General features: G+C 56.1%; 1 protein-coding gene across 1 annotated transcript; it reads left to right on the top strand.

Moving 5' to 3' along the window:
- Positions 1 to 381: 381 nt before the first annotated feature.
- HDGFL2 (HDGF like 2) lies at positions 382 to 16,639 on the top strand. The gene is made up of 16 exons (XM_065918015.1): positions 382 to 555; positions 2,952 to 3,028; positions 3,122 to 3,260; positions 8,262 to 8,453; positions 10,268 to 10,384; positions 10,492 to 10,563; positions 11,494 to 11,659; positions 11,784 to 11,859; positions 11,950 to 12,259; positions 13,254 to 13,357; positions 14,037 to 14,110; positions 14,243 to 14,313; positions 14,647 to 14,748; positions 14,963 to 15,176; positions 15,924 to 16,056; positions 16,376 to 16,639. The coding sequence occupies exons 1-16, from the start codon at positions 484 to 486 to the stop codon at positions 16,476 to 16,478; spliced, it is 2,022 nt and encodes a 673-aa protein (XP_065774087.1). The 5' UTR covers positions 382 to 483; the 3' UTR covers positions 16,479 to 16,639.
- The last annotated feature ends 36 nt before the right edge of the window (positions 16,640 to 16,675 follow it).

Here is a 16,675-nt window from a genome sequence, read left to right as displayed (position 1 = left end):
TGGCATGCTTCCTACTTAAGGCCCCGCCTCCCATGGCGGTATATGGCCCGCCCCTCTACCCTGGCTGCCCGCTTCTTCACTCTTTGAGGGCCTCTGTTTCCCTCCACCCACCTTTCCTCTTTCACCTCCCATAACCTCCTTCCCCACCCATTAGGCCTCTTGGTCACGCCCCCTTGGATTTACCCGTTATCCAATCCCGTTAACTTGCTCTGCTCCAACCCCTCTTCTCATTGGTCTCCTTGTGCCTCTATCCCCGCACGTGGTTCTGAGCGACGTCGTCGCCCACCCGTGACGATTGGAAGGCGGGACTTCCTGCGGGGCGCAGGCCAATAAACACGCTCTGACCCGCTACCCCGGCCACCGCCCCCGCCCCCTCGACGCCCTGCTCCCGCCCCCGGCTTTGCCTCCCGCTGCCGCCGCCTCCGCCGCAGCCGCTGCCGCTGCCGCCGCCGCTTTTCGCGGCCTGGGCCTCCCGCCGCCACCATGCCGCACGCCTTCAAGCCCGGGGACTTGGTATTCGCCAAGATGAAGGGCTACCCGCACTGGCCGGCCCGGGTGAGGCCGCGAGGGATATGGGCCAGGCGACGGAGAGTGAGGGGGTGGGGGGTGGGGCAGTAGGGGACACGGCCTGAAAGACTTGCACACTGGAAGTCTGGGGGGCTTTGGGCCTGAGGAACCCGCGCGCTCGGAGTTTGGGGGAACCTGGGCCTGGGGGACCCGTTTGCCTCGAGGTGCGGGGGTCCCCAGCCTGTAGGACCCTCGCGCAGTGGTTGTGGGCGAACCTAAACTCGGAGGTGTGAGCGTCCTGGACTTGAAGAATTCGCCCGCTTGGGCTGTGGGGGGGAACTTGGCCCTGAGGAACCCTAGCTCCGGGGATGTGGGGTGCCCTGAGCCTGGGGTACTCGCTGTTGGGGTGCCCTGAGCCTAGGGACATAGTTGCTGAGAGACCTGGGGCTTGACGGACCGGGGTTCAAGTTTGAAGGTGGTGAAGGGAGCTGAGGAATTTGGGATTTGAGGAGAGGGCCCAAACTAAGGGAAGGAGGTGCCCCAGGTAGAAGGATATCTTTGAGGGGACAACAAGAAGCCAAGTTCTGAGGGCGGTCCTGGAGAAACGTGTGAAGGGGTCTAGGGATAAGGGTTCCAGTAAGGGAGAAGAGTTGAAGGTCAAGGTTGAGACGTGCTCAGGAGGGCTAGTGCTTGGAACTAGGGCTGGGGGCTGTGTTTTCAAGGTTGCTGGAGCTGTGGGGGAACTTGGTTTGAAAATATGAGGCATCAGAGACCAGAGATTGGAGTTAGACTTGTTTGGGGGACCCTCGGCATTTGTGCCCTGGGAGGACACCCCTGCCAGACTCTGGTGGAGGAGTCTGGTTGGGGCATGGAGTGGCGGGTAGGGCGTGGGGAGGAGGGCTTGGGATGGAGAGAGGCCTGAATCAGAGACCAGCCACTGGTACTCAGGATGGAAAGAGAGTGCTAGAGAAGGGGGTTGGGCCGAGAGGACTCTGAGGATCCCGTTTGGAGGAAGCTGGGATCCAGAGATGATTCGAAGGGTCCAGGTCTGATGGAGTCATAAGCAGGAGTCCCAGATTTCCAGAGTGAAGTTTCAGGCACTGTTTGTGGGGCAGGCGGGTGTGGAGGAGGGGCCCAAGAGGTTGTTGTCATCCCCGAGTCAAAGTCACCCCAGGACCGGGGTTGGTGGAATGTGCACCGTAGGACTGAAGGAGTTTGGAGGGGGAGACAGGTGAAGGATGAAGTTGAAGGTTCGTCAGGAACAGAAAGAGTTCAGGAGTGGCCTGAGAGGTACTCTGGGATGCCTGGAGATTCCAGCCTTGCTCCCTGCCAAACCCTGCCTGCCTCTGGGTGGAAGTAAGCAGAAGGGCATTGCCCAGGGCTGGGTGTTTGGTTGCACAGAGGCCACCATGAGATGCCAAGAGTAGGCTCAAGGACCACTAACCAGGCAGCGCTGAGAGTGGTCCAAAGCTGGTGGTGATGCTGCTGGGATATCTGGGCTTCAGGCTCAGAGGCAGGTCCTGGGTGAGGTCAGAGCAGAAGCAGGCCTGGAAGGCCTGACCAGCTGGTCTTCAGGGTGATGCAGTTTGTGATGCTTGCGATGGACATCTGGGCCCTAAGGACTTTGAAGAGTGGCCCAGAGAACTGAGGAATGATATTTGGGGTAGAGGACAGGGAAGGTTCCAACTGCCCCCAGGCTGTGAAGAGGACAGGAAGGAATTAATGGGGACCAGAGAACCCATTCTAACCTGATTTGCTCGGGCTTACTTTCTTGGAGGCACCAGAGTGATGAAACTTTATGGGCACTTCCCTTCTTCCCAGAGTACCAGCTTCTCCCTCTCCTCTGCCCGCCCGCCACCGCTTCCCCCCCCCCCCCCCACCTCGCTCCCCCGCCCCCAAGGTGGCTCTCCAAGCCCGGAGAGCTTCCAAGCACCTGATTGGAAGGGAAGGGGCTGCTAGCCTCCTGTGGGGAGATGACTGACAACTGCTGGAGCCCATGGGCCTGCAGGGAGAGGGTGGGACTTCCTGGATGCTCGGGGCCTGTCTCCTGCAGCCCACCCCCCACCCTCTGCCTCCTAGGAGCTGCCAGCTGCAGCCTCTGGGAGCCGGATAACCGATCGCCTCTTTGCGGGAGGGGGGTCCCGTGGGAGGGTCCTGGGAGTTCACAGAAGCTGGGCTTGGCCCCACCCCCTGGCTGCTTAGAGCTATTGGCTTTGCCCAGGTGAAACACCTACCTTGGGGAAGGGGGGTGGGGGGGGCGGAAGCGCTGCTCAGAAGAAGGCAGAGGCCTAATTAGAAGGTGATGCGTCTTCCTCCCTGAAAGAGCCCCTTCCCCCCAGCATGCTTTCCTCCAAGTTACAGCCGATTTCTTAGGGGTTTCCTGGGTCACTGGGTGAAGCTGCTCCCCACCCCCTAGCCGGCCCCTCACTGGTCTCTTCCTACAGATCGATGACATCGCCGACGGTGCCGTGAAGCCCCCGCCCAACAAGTACCCCATTTTCTTCTTTGGTACACACGAAACGTAAGTGTCCCCCGCTGGGGGCGGCTTCTTGCCACCTGGTGCTTCCAGGGTGGCCTGGCTCACAGGGCCCGGCCCTGCGTTTCCTTTCTCCAGAGCCTTCCTGGGACCCAAGGACCTGTTCCCCTACGACAAGTGTAAAGACAAGTACGGGAAGCCCAACAAGAGGAAAGGCTTCAATGAGGGCCTGTGGGAGATCCAGAACAACCCCCACGCCAGCTACAGCGCGCCTCTGGTAAGTCCTTGGCTGGAGAAGTGGTGGGCACGCGCGCACACCCGGAACCGGAGGTGGTCTTAGCGCACCTCTGGTGAGTTGGGGTGGGGGCGGGCACAGGTGCACCAGGGAAGAGAGGTGGTCTTAGCGCGCCTCTGGTGAGTCCGTGCTGGGGAGGGCAGCGGGCACTCACGTACCAGGGACCGGAGGTGGTCTTAGCTTGTCCCATGAAAAAGGAGCGGCCGCTGGGCCAGGGCTCCTCCAACTGGGCACCGCTGACATTTGGGGGCCCAGTCGCTTTCTGTAGGGGGCTGTCCTGGGTACCATGGGGGAGGGGGAAGCATCCACAGCCCCACAGCCCCTTACCCCCTTGATGCTGGTAGCTTCTCCTTTACCCAGTTGTGCCAACTAAACATATCTGCATGCATTGCCAACTGTCCCCTGAGTCAGGTGGAGGGGTGCAGGGTCCCGCCCCGCTTCCCCCCAGACCCACAGCTCTAGAATTAACCTGAATGTATAGCAGTGTTGTGAGAGCTAAGAAACCTTTTGTTTTCTAAGGAAAAACATATTTTTCTTTCAATAACACCCTTTCCTTCCCCCCTTACTGCCAGGTTTTCAGACACGGGAAAAGGGTGTAATGAGAACTCTTGCTGAGGTGGGAAAGAAACCCTAACAGTCACAGAGACAACATCTAAGTGCCAAATTACCTTCTGAACATTCAGGGGGAAAGGGGAATTTAGAGAAGCTGAAGTTAAATTTGTTTAAAAAAAAAAAAAGTCAAAAAAAAGGTCACGGGAAGCTGAGGGCGAAGTGGGGGATGGGTGCCTCACTCTGGGTGTTTGGGGGTGAGATGCAGAGAGGGTGACGGGGTGGCCTGGCCTCAGGAGGTGTGGGCTCCAGGTTGGCCAAGAGACTAAGCAAATTGACTGCAGGGCTCAGAGCTCAGCTGTTAGGGAAGAAATGGACATCCGGTGTGGTCTGTGGGCAGGGAAATGGGAGTCAGAGGATCTGTCTGGTTTGTGTGAATGAAGGACTGTGTAGCTCTGCAGCATTTGGTCCTGCTTGAGAGCTCAGGGTCTTGAGATGGTCTTCATACACCTCTCCTGTGGCTCTGTCCACCCACCGACCTGGCCCACCCTCCTGTATAGACAGACCCCTGGGGTGTGAGGGCCACAGACTAGGCTGGGGATCAGGAATCCCAGGTGAAACCGACGCACCTCTTGTCTTCTGGGAGCGCACTGTCCAGAACCCAGGAGTCCATTCTGTGGATTTCTCCTCTGCTGAAGCTTTGTCAGGCCCACCCTTCCTGCATGTGTGTGCTGTCTTACTTGCACCTCCTGCGAAGATTCTGGGAGATGGATGTTCCCCTTGTGTTGGTGCCAGCCTTTCTCCGGGCTTTGCACGTTCCCTCATGGGTAAAGGGATCGGACATCCTTTAAAGTAGTTGATGAGATCCTTTTTTGGCCCCAACCCAAGTTCTAGTTAGTCTTGTCTTAAACTTCTTGCCTCCTGGTGAATCATCGCACCGTTTAGTATTTATTACACACCCTCAGCCTGTGAAGTACAGAATAGATAGATGCCTGCCCTCGAGGAAATGAAACTCGAAAACAGTGTGGCCCTGATATTCAGTCATCCCCGCATAGACTCCCCAAGTTGAGAAGTTGCTGTAATGTATTACTGCTCTCTGGTTCCCAGACCTGTCAGTGCTTCCAAAGCGAACACTGGTTTCAAAATGCAGATCCCAGGGCCCCAGCCCGAGAGGTTTAGGTGAGGTGGTTTAGGGCTGAGGCCTGGACACCTCGAGGCATTTCATCTCCCTCATTGGCACTTCTGGGGCCCATCCACAGCAGTCGTCGGGAAGTGCTGCTTTTTGAGGGTGCCCCAGCAGTCTTGTCTTTTCATCCTATACGTTTTTAGTTTATTTTTATGCTTCAGATGGGAGTACAGACTCCTGTACAAGACTGAAAAGTACAAAAGGGCAGTCGCTCTGTCTCCCTTTCTTCTTAAGGTAGCCCCAGCCTCCAGATCCTTGTGTTTCCTTCCAAAATTCTGTGTTCACATAGCACCCTGCATAGCTGGCTTTTTGGAAACCCTAAAGCTCCACTTGGCTTTCTTCCCCACAACTGGTCCCCCTTGTCGTGCAGAGAACAGCTTCATTCTTTTCGACAGCCTTTACTCGATGTGCTCCCACCAGGAGTGTGCGGCCAGACCTGTTCCCAAGTCCCCCCACCAAACCAGGAAGTGGGAAATGGAGTCTCAGAGTGGTTCTAGCTGTGTCCCAGCTGAGATGGGCTGTGAGGGTGGGAGGTTGGCAGCCTCTTCCCCACTTTACAGCTGAGCACACTGAAGCCCAGAGCATTCACTGGATTGCCCAAAGGAACCTAGCTAGAATGTGAGGCCTGAGACCTAGACCAAGGGCTTTTACACTTTTGCGGCTGGTCACTCTGTGGGGCATCCTGGGCACTGTGGGCTATGGAGCAGCATCTCTGGTTCCACCCACTTGATGCCAGGACCCCCCCCACCACCACCACCACCATCTTGATAATCCAAATGTCTTTAGACATTGCTGGATGCCCCCCGGAGGGCAGAATCACCCCTGGCTGAGAACCACTGACCTAGGGTCCCTATTGATACCTCTTTGTGACCTGGCGGAAGAGGAGGTGAAGGGACCCGTCCCACTAGCTGGTTCGTGCTGCACTGGGACTCAAACCCAGGCCTCACGTCTCCTAGGCTGAAATGCTTTTCTGGCCAGTGCAGGACGGGTGGGGTCCTGGCAAGACAGGCAGGCCCAGAGACTGACCAGCCTCTGTTTAGCCCTGACCTGGGCCCTCCCCTCTGGCCACCCGGCTGCACACCCTAACTGCTTCTGGCTCCCAATTCCTAGCTTCTATGGTGTTTCCCATCACCCTGGAGCCCCTGCCACACACACACACCCTCATACTCTTTCACTCCTCCTTGCTTTTTTCTCAACTAGAGTGACCCCTGACTGTAATCACACCAAGGAAATGTGACTTTTTTAGTTTTTTCCCCCAATGTTCTTTTTTTAATAATATTTATTTGGCTGCATTGGGTCTTAGTTGCCGCACATGGGATCTTCAATCTGCATTTTGGCACGTGGGATCTTTAGTTGTTGCATATGAGGTCCAGTTCCCTGACCAGGGATCGAGCCTGGGCCCCCTGCATTGGGAGCTCGGAGTCTTAGCCATTGGAGCACCAGGGAAGTGCCTTCTCCTGCCACTTTCTTCTCTGCCCTGCATCCCAGCCACACCCACCTCTTTGGTTCCTAAGGAGAGCTTCATTCATGTCTGTGCTATACAGTAGGACATTATTGTTGTTCATATGCTGTTTCGTTTGTTCTTTGAGGCATGTGGGATCTTAGATCCCTGACTGGGGATTGAACCTATGACCCCTGCAGGGGAAGCATGGAGTCCTAACCACTGGATCGCCAGGGAAGTCCAGTAGGACCTTGTTATTAATCCATTCTATGTATAGTAGTTTGCATCTGTTAATCCCAACCTCCCAATCCTCCTCATCCCCCCACCCCTGGACAAACACAAGCCTGTTCTTTATGTCTGTGAGTCTGTTTCTCTTTCATAGGTATGTTCATTTATGTCATATTTTATTATTTTAAAAAAGTTTTTATTGGAGTATATTTGATTCACAATGTTGTGTTAGTTTCAGGCATACAGAAAAGTGAATCAGTTATACATATGCATGTATCTATTTTAGATTCTTTTTCCGTGTAAGTCATTATAGAGTGTTATGTAGAGTTCCCTGTGCTATGCAGTAGGTTAGTTGCCTCTTTTATATGTAGTAGTGTGTATATGTCAGTCACAATCTTCCAATTTATCCCTCCTCTTCCCCTTTCCTCATGGTTATCATAAGTTCATTTTTAACATCTGTGATTATATTTCTCTTTTATAAATAAGTTACTTTGCACCATTTTGTAGATTTCACATATAAACAATATCATATAGTACTTTTCTTTTTCTTCCTGACTTGCTTCACTTAGTATGATCATCTTTAGGTTTATCCATGTTGCTGCAGATAGCATTATTTCATTCTTCTTTACGGTTAAGTAGTATTCCTTTGTATATATATGCCACATCATCATCCATTCATCCATCAATGGACAGGTTGTTTTCCATGTCTTGACTATTATTGTAAATAGTGCTGCAGTGAACATTGGGGCACATGTATAATTTCTAATTACAGTTTCCTCTTGATAGAAGCCCAGGAGTGGGATTGCTAGATCATATGGCAACTCTATTTTTAGTTTTTTTGAAGATTCTCCATACTGTTTCCCATAGTGGGCTGCACCAGTTTACATTCCCACCAGCAGTGTTTGAAAGGGTCTCTTGAAATGGCCATGGCTGGTCTCCCACCAGACTGTAAGCTCCCCGGGGGCAGGGCCCACACCCTGTTCTCCTCTGGGTGGTACCATCCACCTGGCCTGGTGCCTGGCACCTGGGCTCTGCTCCCAGACAAGCCCAGCGCTCAGTGAGCATGGGGGCAGTGCTGACTCTGTTTGCTGTTTCCATGGCTGTTACTGCCTGAGCTGATGTTTGGGGTAAAACAGAAATAGAAGTGCCTTGAAGTTCATGCTCAGAGGTCCTGTCCTAGGTTGGTTTCCTCCTCATCAGTACTTGGAATAATAATACTTTTTACAGAAGTCAAACCTCCATGGACCTCCTACCAGTCTGGGTATGGTCCTAAGTACACCGCTGTCTCACCCTACCACAGCCCTGTGAAACCAAAGCACTCGTGTCCCCACGGCTCAGATGCGGGAACTGAGGCCCAGAGGCGTAAGTCACTGGCCCAGGGTTTGCCCTCAGATCCCGCAGTGCCCAGCACTGTCGGGTCCATCTCGCCCTCTGCCTCAGCCCTCGGAGCTCTCTGGGCCTCAGTTCCCCCGTTTGGAGAGCAAACAAGCTGGACCCTGACATTGGAGACCCAGCTGGTGGGTGCGGTCCGTGCGACAAGCTCTGTAGTGACCTGCTGTCTCTGTCCCCCACCCCCCAGCCGGTGAGCTCCTCCGACAGCGAGGCCGCTGAAGCGGACCGAGCAGGTGGCAGTGAGGATGACGAGGACCGGGGGGTCATGGCTGTCACAGCTGTGACCGCCGCAGCCACCAGTGACAGGATGGAGAGCGACTCTGACTCTGACAAGAGCAGCGACAACAGCGGCCTCAAGCGGAAGGCTGTGGCCTTGAAGGTAGGGACAGGGCGGGCACGCCTGCCTGTGGGGGCTGAGGCCCTTCCTCTTCCTCAGAGGCCCCATCTGGCCGCCTGTTCTCCCTCCTTGGCCTTTCCTTCTTGTGATTTTTAGTACATTCACAAAGTTGTGCCAGCGTCATCTCTGTCAGTTCCAGAACTTTGCATCACCCCCAAAAGAAACCCCATCCCCTTTGGCAGTCCCCACATATCTCTACCCACAGCCCCTAGTAACCGCAGCCCCACTCTGTCTGTCTGTGGATTGGCCTGTTCTGGACGTTTCCATCAGTGGAATCACACCCTGTGTGTCCTGTGTCTGCTTCTCTCACTGAGCATCGTGTTCTAAGAGTCCATCCATGGTAACGAATGTCAGGGCTTCTCTCCTTTGCGTGGCTGAGAGATGCTCCCGGATGTGGAGGGACCACATTTGTTTATCCATCATCCGTTTCTGGCCATTTGGGATGTTTCCACTGGGGGACCATCACAGATACCACAGCTGTGAACATTCATTCATGTACAAGTTTTTGCATGGATGTGAGTTTTAAATTCTTCTGGATGTATTCTCTTTCCTGCTTCCTCCCCACCCCTTCCTCCGCCTTGTGACTGCTTCTGAATATTCGGGTGCAGAGTGAAAGAACTAGGATCTAGCAGAAAATTCTTTTGATGGAGTGAGGCGTTCTTTTATTTATTTACTGCCTTTGCCACACAGCATGTGGGATCTTAGTTCTGCAACCAGGGATCTAACCCATGCCCCCCTGCAGTGGAAGTGCAGAGTCTTAACCACTGGACCGCCAGGGAAGGCCCTTTTTTATGATTTTTAAAAATAATATTTGGTTCCAATTATAACAGTAAGCCATGATCATTGTAGATAAATTAAAAGGTATGAAAAGCATAAAGCAGTGAGTGAAAAACGCCCAAATTCTCTGAGGGGCTTTTTGTGCCAAAGGACTGGAAGCATTCTGCTGTGTTTCTGTGAGCTCTCGAGTGCGATCAAGAGTGTGTGTGTGTGTGTGTGTGTGTATGTGTGTGTGTGTGTGTGTGTGTGTGTGTGTGTGTGTGTGTGTGTGTAGCACAGACTGGCAATCATGCACACAGTGTGTGTCTTGTGGGTTTTCCACCTAATAGACAAGCATTTCCTTGTCCTTAACTATTACTTGAAGGTTCAATTTTCAGTGGTTGAGAAATAATCTCTGATATGGATGAATTCTGACCAACATATTGTTAACAGTATTGGGCCTTTGACTTCTCCACTTGGCACTGTTTTTTAAAAGTCTTAGTTGTTTCTGTTTACAGTTGTTGGAGGACTTAACAGAAATATGTCAAATGTCCTCCTCCCATCCTACCCCTTAGAGAGAAATCAGTATTTGTAGGTGTAGGTGTAGGTTAATCTGTATTCAGGCTTTATTTTTTGCTTTCATCTTTGCATTAAATGAATGTCATTATTGCACTACTTTTTCCCCCATGCTAGGGAGACACTTAGACAACCTCTTTCATTGTTACCCAGCACCCTAGCTCATTTTTGGTGTTCCTTTCCCCATGGTTGGCAGGGGCAGGGAGGGGGGATAGTCTGTGTCTTTTTGCCAGGTCTCTATGTGTTTGAGTCCTTTAGGAATTTTTCATGAGTGGAATCGGGTCGTATTTGTCCTCTGTGACTGGCTTCTCTCACTGAGCATCATGTCTAGGTTCAGTATACCTGGTTTTTATCAGATTCTCAAAGGGGTTCCTCCCTCTCCCAAAGCTTCCTAGGCTATGGGTACTCCATCAAGCACAAGGCCTTTCTCAGTTGCTGATCCATTTGGGCTGCTCCTCTTTTAGATGTCGGTCTCAAAACGAACTCGAAAGGCCTCCAGCGAACTGGATCAAGCCAGCATGTCTCCATCTGAGGAGGAGAACTCGGAAAGCTCCTCCGAGTCAGAGAAGACCAGTGACCAGGTGAGCAGCTGGCCAGAGGGAGAGCACAGGGGAGGGATGCTCGGGCGGGGCCGCGTGTGGGCCTGCTACCTGTGGGACCCATGTCTGCCTCCCTCCTTTCCACCCAGGACTTCACTCCTGAGAAGAAACCTGTTGTCCGGGCCCCACGGCGGGGCCCCCTTCCGGGACGGAAGAAAAAGGTACAGAGGTCTGGTTTTGTTTCCTTCCCGCATGGTGGCCTGGGAGTTCCTTGCGCATCTCTCCATGGTCAGCATCCACGGCCCTCTGTTAGGGGTGGTCTGTTTTTGGAGGAGGGGAGGCCATAGCCCCAGGGAGACCCCAGAGCCCACTGATGTCTGCCTCACTTTCACTCCTGGCTTCGCTCTGTGGCTTCCAAGTACAGTGTGCACAGAGCACCTCCCTGGAGGAGGCTACCCTGCTCCCTGGAAAGGGACTTAGAAGCCTGTTTCGGAAACGAGATGCTAGGGTCGAAAAGGGGCCAGGATGCTATTAGGGGCCCCGGGGGAGAGAGGAGAGAGAGAGAGAGAGAGAGAGAGAGAGAGTGTGTGTGTGTGTGTGCGCACACGTGCACGCACGCGCATACATGTGAATGTGGTGTGTGTACCTGAATATGTTTATATGGGTATGGTGTGTGCATGAGTGTGTATGTAGCAGTTTGTGTTCTCACATGTGGAAGGACCTGTGTGTATACAAGCATGTGTATATGAGCACAGTGTCCAGGTGTGCACGTGTACCAGTGTGTGTGTGCGAGTGTGGACAGGATATAGTATGTGCATGTGTGTATGTTGGAGTGTGTTTTATATGTACAATAGAATTTGCATACATGTGTGTGAAAGCATGTGTCCTGTCTGCACGTGTACAAGTGTGTTGTGTGTACAAGTGTGTCTCTGTGTGTGAGCGTGGGCTGTGTGTGCACGTACCCGTGGGTGTCAGCATGTCTCAGTGTGTCTCGTGCACCCACAGAGGAGGGGGTGGTCCAGAGGGGTGTCGACACCCTGACCGGGTGAACCGTGCTGCCGGGCTTCCTGGTTCCAGGTCAGAAGGAAGGGTCTCCATTTGGGGGAGGGGTGGGCCCCCCAGCTACTCTCACCCTGCCCGGCCTCCCCCAGAAGGCGCCCTCTGCATCAGACTCGGACTCCAAAGCAGAATCGGACGCAGCCAAGGCTGAGCCGATGCCCCCGGTGAGGTCGCCATCGTCATCCTCCGCCTCCTCCTCCTCCTCCTCTTCGGACTCGGAAGTGTCAGTCAAGAAGCCTCCGCGAGGCCGGAAGCCAGGTAGGTTGATTGGGGGTGCTGCGCGGGGTCTGGGCCTGGTCTAGTGGGGTTGGGGGAGGCTCTCCAAGAGATAACCCCCCCCCAATGATGCGGGCAAGCTTACTACCCCTCTTTTCTTCTGCAGCCGAGAAACCTCCGCCTAAGCCACGTGGGCGGAAACCTAAGCCTGAGCGGCCGCCCAGCAGCTCCAGCAGCGACAGGTGGGTGCAGGTCCTTGGGAGGGGGCGCAGGCGACGGGCGCGTGTGGCTCGAGGCCCAATGATGGTGTGCTGACCGGCCTGCGCCCTCAGCGACAGCGACGAGGTGGACCGCATCAGCGAGTGGAAGCGCCGGGACGAGGAGCGGCGGCGCGAGCTGGAGGCCAGGCGGCGCCGGGAGCAGGAGGAGGAGCTGCGGCGGCTGAGAGAGCAGGAGAAGGAGGAGAAGGAGCGTCGGCGCGAGCGCGAGCGCGGGGAGACAGCACCTGGGGGCAGTGCGGGCAGCAGCGGCGAGGAGCTCAAGGACGACGACGAGCCAGTCAAGAAGCGCGGCCGCAAGGGCCGGAGTCGGGGCCCACAGTCCTCCTCCGACTCGGAGCCCGAGGCCGAGCTGGACAGAGAGGTATGTTTGTGTATGTCCTGAGCACCAGGACCAGAGACAGGGCAGCAAAGGCGGCCCAGAAATGCAGGAAGCCCCCTGCTGATGAGCTGACACTGGAGGGAGAGGGTACCGCCAGTGCCTTGGGGGGCGGGCTGGGTGACACTGGGGCGACAGGGCTTCTGTCTCAAATAGGATGGACCTCATGGGCTGCAGGTGGGCAGCTGACATTAAGTAAGGAGGTGAGTGAACTGAGAGATCTGGGAACATACTTGTGGGAGGGACTTTCAGGCAGAGGCAGAGTACATGCAAAGGTCGTGGGGCAGAACTGTACCTGGTGTGTTGGAGGGACAGTGAGGAGACCTCTGTGTCTGGAGCAGAGTGAGCGAGGGAGAGAAGCCAGGGGATGGGACAGCTCATGCAGGGCCAGGTAGCCCTCTGGAGGACTTGGTGGTTTATGTGGGAGCCCTGGAAGACTGTGAGCAGAGATGGGATGCGTGCTCATGGGTGCCCTCTGGCCGCCGAGTTGGGGAATGGCTTGTGGGTGAGTGAGGGAGCAATGAGGCCTCTTGTGACTGTCAGCTCCCCGCTTCATGGCTCTCACAGGCCAGCCTGAGCCCAGGAATCAGAGCTCCTGGGCCCATTGCCTTTTGGTGTGAGCCTAGGAGCCCACTCTGTAGGGATCAGGGAGGGGAACAATGCCCTGTCCTCTCTCTACCACTCTTTTTTTGTCACAAGGAGGGGGGGGGGGGGCAGGTGCCCTGGCACAGGAAGTGTCCTTCTCAGCCAGCCAGAAGAATGCAGTGGGGCCCCCCACTGCTGGGTAGTCCTTTCAGGTCTGAGAAGCTGCTGCAGGGGGATGGGCTGGACATGAGGTCCATCCCACCTGGTCTAGCAGCTCCTGTCCAGATGGAGGTACTGGCAGGGTGTGTTAGTTGTGTCTCTAAGGGGACTGCTTGGAGTCTGGAGAGTCCCCTTTGCCCGCTGCTCCAGCCCTTTCATTCCCTGGTTGCCGCAGGTGAAGAAATCAGCTAAGAAGCTGCAGCCACAGAGCACAGAGCCTGCAAGGAGACCCAGCCAGAAGGAGAAGAGGGGACGTTCTGAGGAGAAGCCGCGAGCCAGGTCTGGTCCCATGCTGCACCCCCCCATGGCCTCCAGGGGTCCCCACAACTCAGGGGAGGGCCCCGGGGTCCAAAGTCAGTCTTGGAGACTAAAGCAGTTGAAGAATCTGGTTCTCAGGACTCCATCAGGTTGTGCAGGAGCCTTTCCCTGGGTGACCCTATCCCTGGGGCACCAAGCTGTATCTGGGACACCTGTGGTTGTCACACTGGGGTGCTCCTGGCATCTGATAGGTGGGGGCCAGAGAGGCTGCTCCTACCCCACAATGTCAGGATCAGCCTGCAGAGGATGACCTGGCCCAGACCGCCGAGCAGGACATGGAATTGGAGCTGCAGTAACGTGTCTGCTGCTATTTCCTAACATCGGATCAGAACTTCTAGTAACTCATGCGCTGGGGTTTATGTAACTAACCACTGACCCTTATTCGCTTGTTTAAAAAAAAAAAATTTGTTATCCACTTCCTAGAGGAAGGACTTATCTTTTTGGTCCCCTTAAGCATCTTTTTGGTCCCCTTAGGTGCTGCCTTCAACTGGATCAGGTGGGCCCTGAGCCACCACCTCCTGGCCTCCGGGGCCTACTGACTGTTTCCTTCTGCAGCAGCCACAGGTCCCCTCACAGGCCCCTGGTCCCTGGTGGGGATATGGATCAGGGGCCCGCTAAGGGCACGACTGACTCTCCACAGGCCTGTGAAGGTGGAGCGGACACGGAAGCGGTCAGAAGGGTTCCCACCAGACCGGAAGGTTGAGAAGAAAAAAGGTGAGGGGCTGCTCAGCACTGGCTGCAGCCTGGGGTCTTTGGGAGGGACAAGGGGCGGCCCTGGAAGAGCAAGTGGCTCCTGTCAGCGGGGACTCCTCTCAGGCCCGACGCTGCCTGCTCTCCTACCTGCAGAGCCCTCTGTGGAGGAGAAGCTACAGAAACTACACAGCGAGATCAAGTTCGCCCTGAAGGTTGACAATCCGGTGAGACCTTCCTTGGGGTACAGAGGTCACGGCTAGGTCCCCCATCCTCTGACTGCTGGAGCTTCCTGAGAGGTCTCAGAACCCTGAGGCAAAACCAGGCTACCCGGGGTGGGTGCCCCCCAGATGAGGGCCAGCCTGGCCTCTTGGGCGTAGTTCTCTGCACCTCCACCAGGTGGTGCCACGTGAGTCCTGGTCCTTCCCTCTGTCCCCGGCTCCCTGTAACTTGACCCTTCCCCATAGAGGGAGCCCCAGGGTGTCCCTCCCCACCCTCTTGGGCCCCAAGAGCCCCCTCAACTAGATGCTGACGCTGCTGACTGCACTTTCCACCTGCAGGATGTGAAGAGGTGTCTGAATGCCTTGGAGGAACTAGGGACCCTGCAGGTGACCTCACAGATCCTTCAGAAGAATACGGATGTCGTGGCCACGTTGAAAAAGGTATGGCAGGGCCAAGGGATCGAAGGGGCTGGGGGCATGGGCTTGCTCTGGGGGCTGGAGGCATGGGCTTGCTCTGGGAGCTGGGCTGCATGTGGTCAGTGAGGAAGAAGCTGTGCTCATGGGAGGCACCGCCAGGGGTGGTGGTGATGAGGGAGGGTCTCGGGACCGGGGTGAGGCGGCTGCACCTCCTGAGCCAGGCCTCTTGCTGAGCCAGATCCGCCGCTACAAGGCTAACAAGGAGGTGATGGAGAAGGCGGCGGAGGTCTACACCCGACTCAAGTCTCGGGTCCTGGGACCAAAGATCGAGGCCATCCAGAAGGCGACCAAAACCGGGTCAGAGAAGGAGAGGGCCGAGGCTGAGAAGGCCGAGGAAGTGCTGGCCGGAGAGGAGGCCCCCACAGAGAGGGCGGAGGACGAGGCGAGCACTGGTGAGGAGCTCGAGGGACCAAGGTGGCCAGCAGGGCCCTGAGCATGGGCCGGTGCTCCCCCCAGACTGCCTGGGGACAAGATCCATTGGCACTGGCCGTGCAGGCTCGCTGTGTCCACAAGGTGGCCGGCGCCCGGGCCACACACCCCTGTGCTGCTCACAGGCACCACCCTCAGAGTCAGGTAGTCTGAGAGGCCATGTGTGTGCTGCCAAGTGTGCGAGTGTTACTGGAGCAGGCGGTCATGGAGGTCTGGGAGGAGGGAGGGCCACGGGCGAGCCAAGAGGAGCAAGGGCTGTGGCTGTTGGGCCAGGAGGGCGTAACTTCCGGGGGCGGAGGGGTCACATGGTCCTGCTGAGATGCTTGGAGCAGCCTGCCAGGTGGGCATCGACAGGGAGTCAGCAGAGCCGAGGCTGCCCAGGAACAGCAGAGACCGTGTTTTTCCTGTGTCTCTTGGATCTGGCTGTGGCAGGGTTTTACCCGGTGTTGTGGGCCGTTAGTTGACCAGCCCCTCGCATCTTCAGGCTGCATGGTCAGGGACTGGCTAGAGAAGGACCCACACGCAGCCTGCTGTCCCCCCATGCAGCCTGCTGTCCCCGTGTGTCTGGTGGTTCGAGTGGAACGGAGAAAGCAGAGACACAAAGGGGTTGAGGGCCTTTGAGGTTCGCATGTTGCTCACACTCTTCAGACAGGGTTGCGGGGTCCCCGATGGTAGCCCCCTGCCGTGACCCATGAGCCTCTTTCCCACAGACCTCGCAGCTCCCGTGAACGGCGAGGCCGCGTCCCAGAAGGGAGAAAGTGCCGAGGACAAGGAGCCAGAGCAAGTACAGAACTCGGAGGAGGGGCTGGGGGGTGGCTCCTCCGAAGACCTGTTACACAATGAGTAAGTGTCACCTTGGCCACAGGGCCCGTTTCTGGAGAAGGCACCCTAGTGTCTGGGCCACTCTCAGTGGGGTCCAGACCAAGGGGACTTCTGCCCCACATGCTGACCCCCCAGCCCCGTGGAGGGAGCTCTGAACTCAGAGCGGCCCTGAGCCTGGGCTTGGGGTGGGGGGTGGGGTGGCTTCCTCCTGACGTCCACCGTGGGGAACGACGGTGCGTGCCTGTGTGTGGCGGGGCTGCAGGGGGAGCGAGTTGAGCTCTGTAGGAGGAGACAGACAGACAGGTGGCCTGCTCACCCTGCCCCTACCATCCTCTCCCAGCACCGTGAGGGAGGGCCCCAACCTGGATGGGCCCGGGAAGGAGTGGCTGGATCGAGAGCGACTGCGGATGGACTCGGAGTCCCTGGACGAGGAGGAGAGCTGAGCCGGGCAGCCTGTGGCCAGGCCCCGCTGTCCTGAGCAACTGCCCAGTGCTGGCCTGGCTCCTTCCTGGTGCCCAGAGAGCAGAGAACTGTTGGGGAGACGCTGTGCTGTTCGTTTGTATTTGTCCCCCTGGGTTTTTTTTTTTTTTGCCTAATTTCTGTGGTTTCCAACCCACATGAAATGAATATAAAGGGTTTT

Source organism: Muntiacus reevesi, chromosome 1, assembly GCF_963930625.1.
Source record: "Muntiacus reevesi chromosome 1, mMunRee1.1, whole genome shotgun sequence".
NCBI lineage: Eukaryota > Metazoa > Chordata > Mammalia > Artiodactyla > Cervidae > Muntiacus > Muntiacus reevesi.
Note: the sequence above shows the minus strand (reverse complement) of the source record. Positions and strands in the feature narration are given on the sequence as shown.

Coding starts and splice junctions, on each gene's coding strand:
- HDGFL2 (XM_065918015.1), top strand. CDS start 484: ATGCCGCACGCCTTCAAGCCCGGGGACTTGGTATTCGCCAAGATGAAG. Junction 3,261..8,261: donor CCAGCTACAGCGCGCCTCTG/GTAAGTCCTTGG, acceptor CCCACCCCCCAG/CCGGTGAGCTCCTCCGACAG. Junction 8,454..10,267: donor GGAAGGCTGTGGCCTTGAAG/GTAGGGACAGGG, acceptor CTCCTCTTTTAG/ATGTCGGTCTCAAAACGAAC.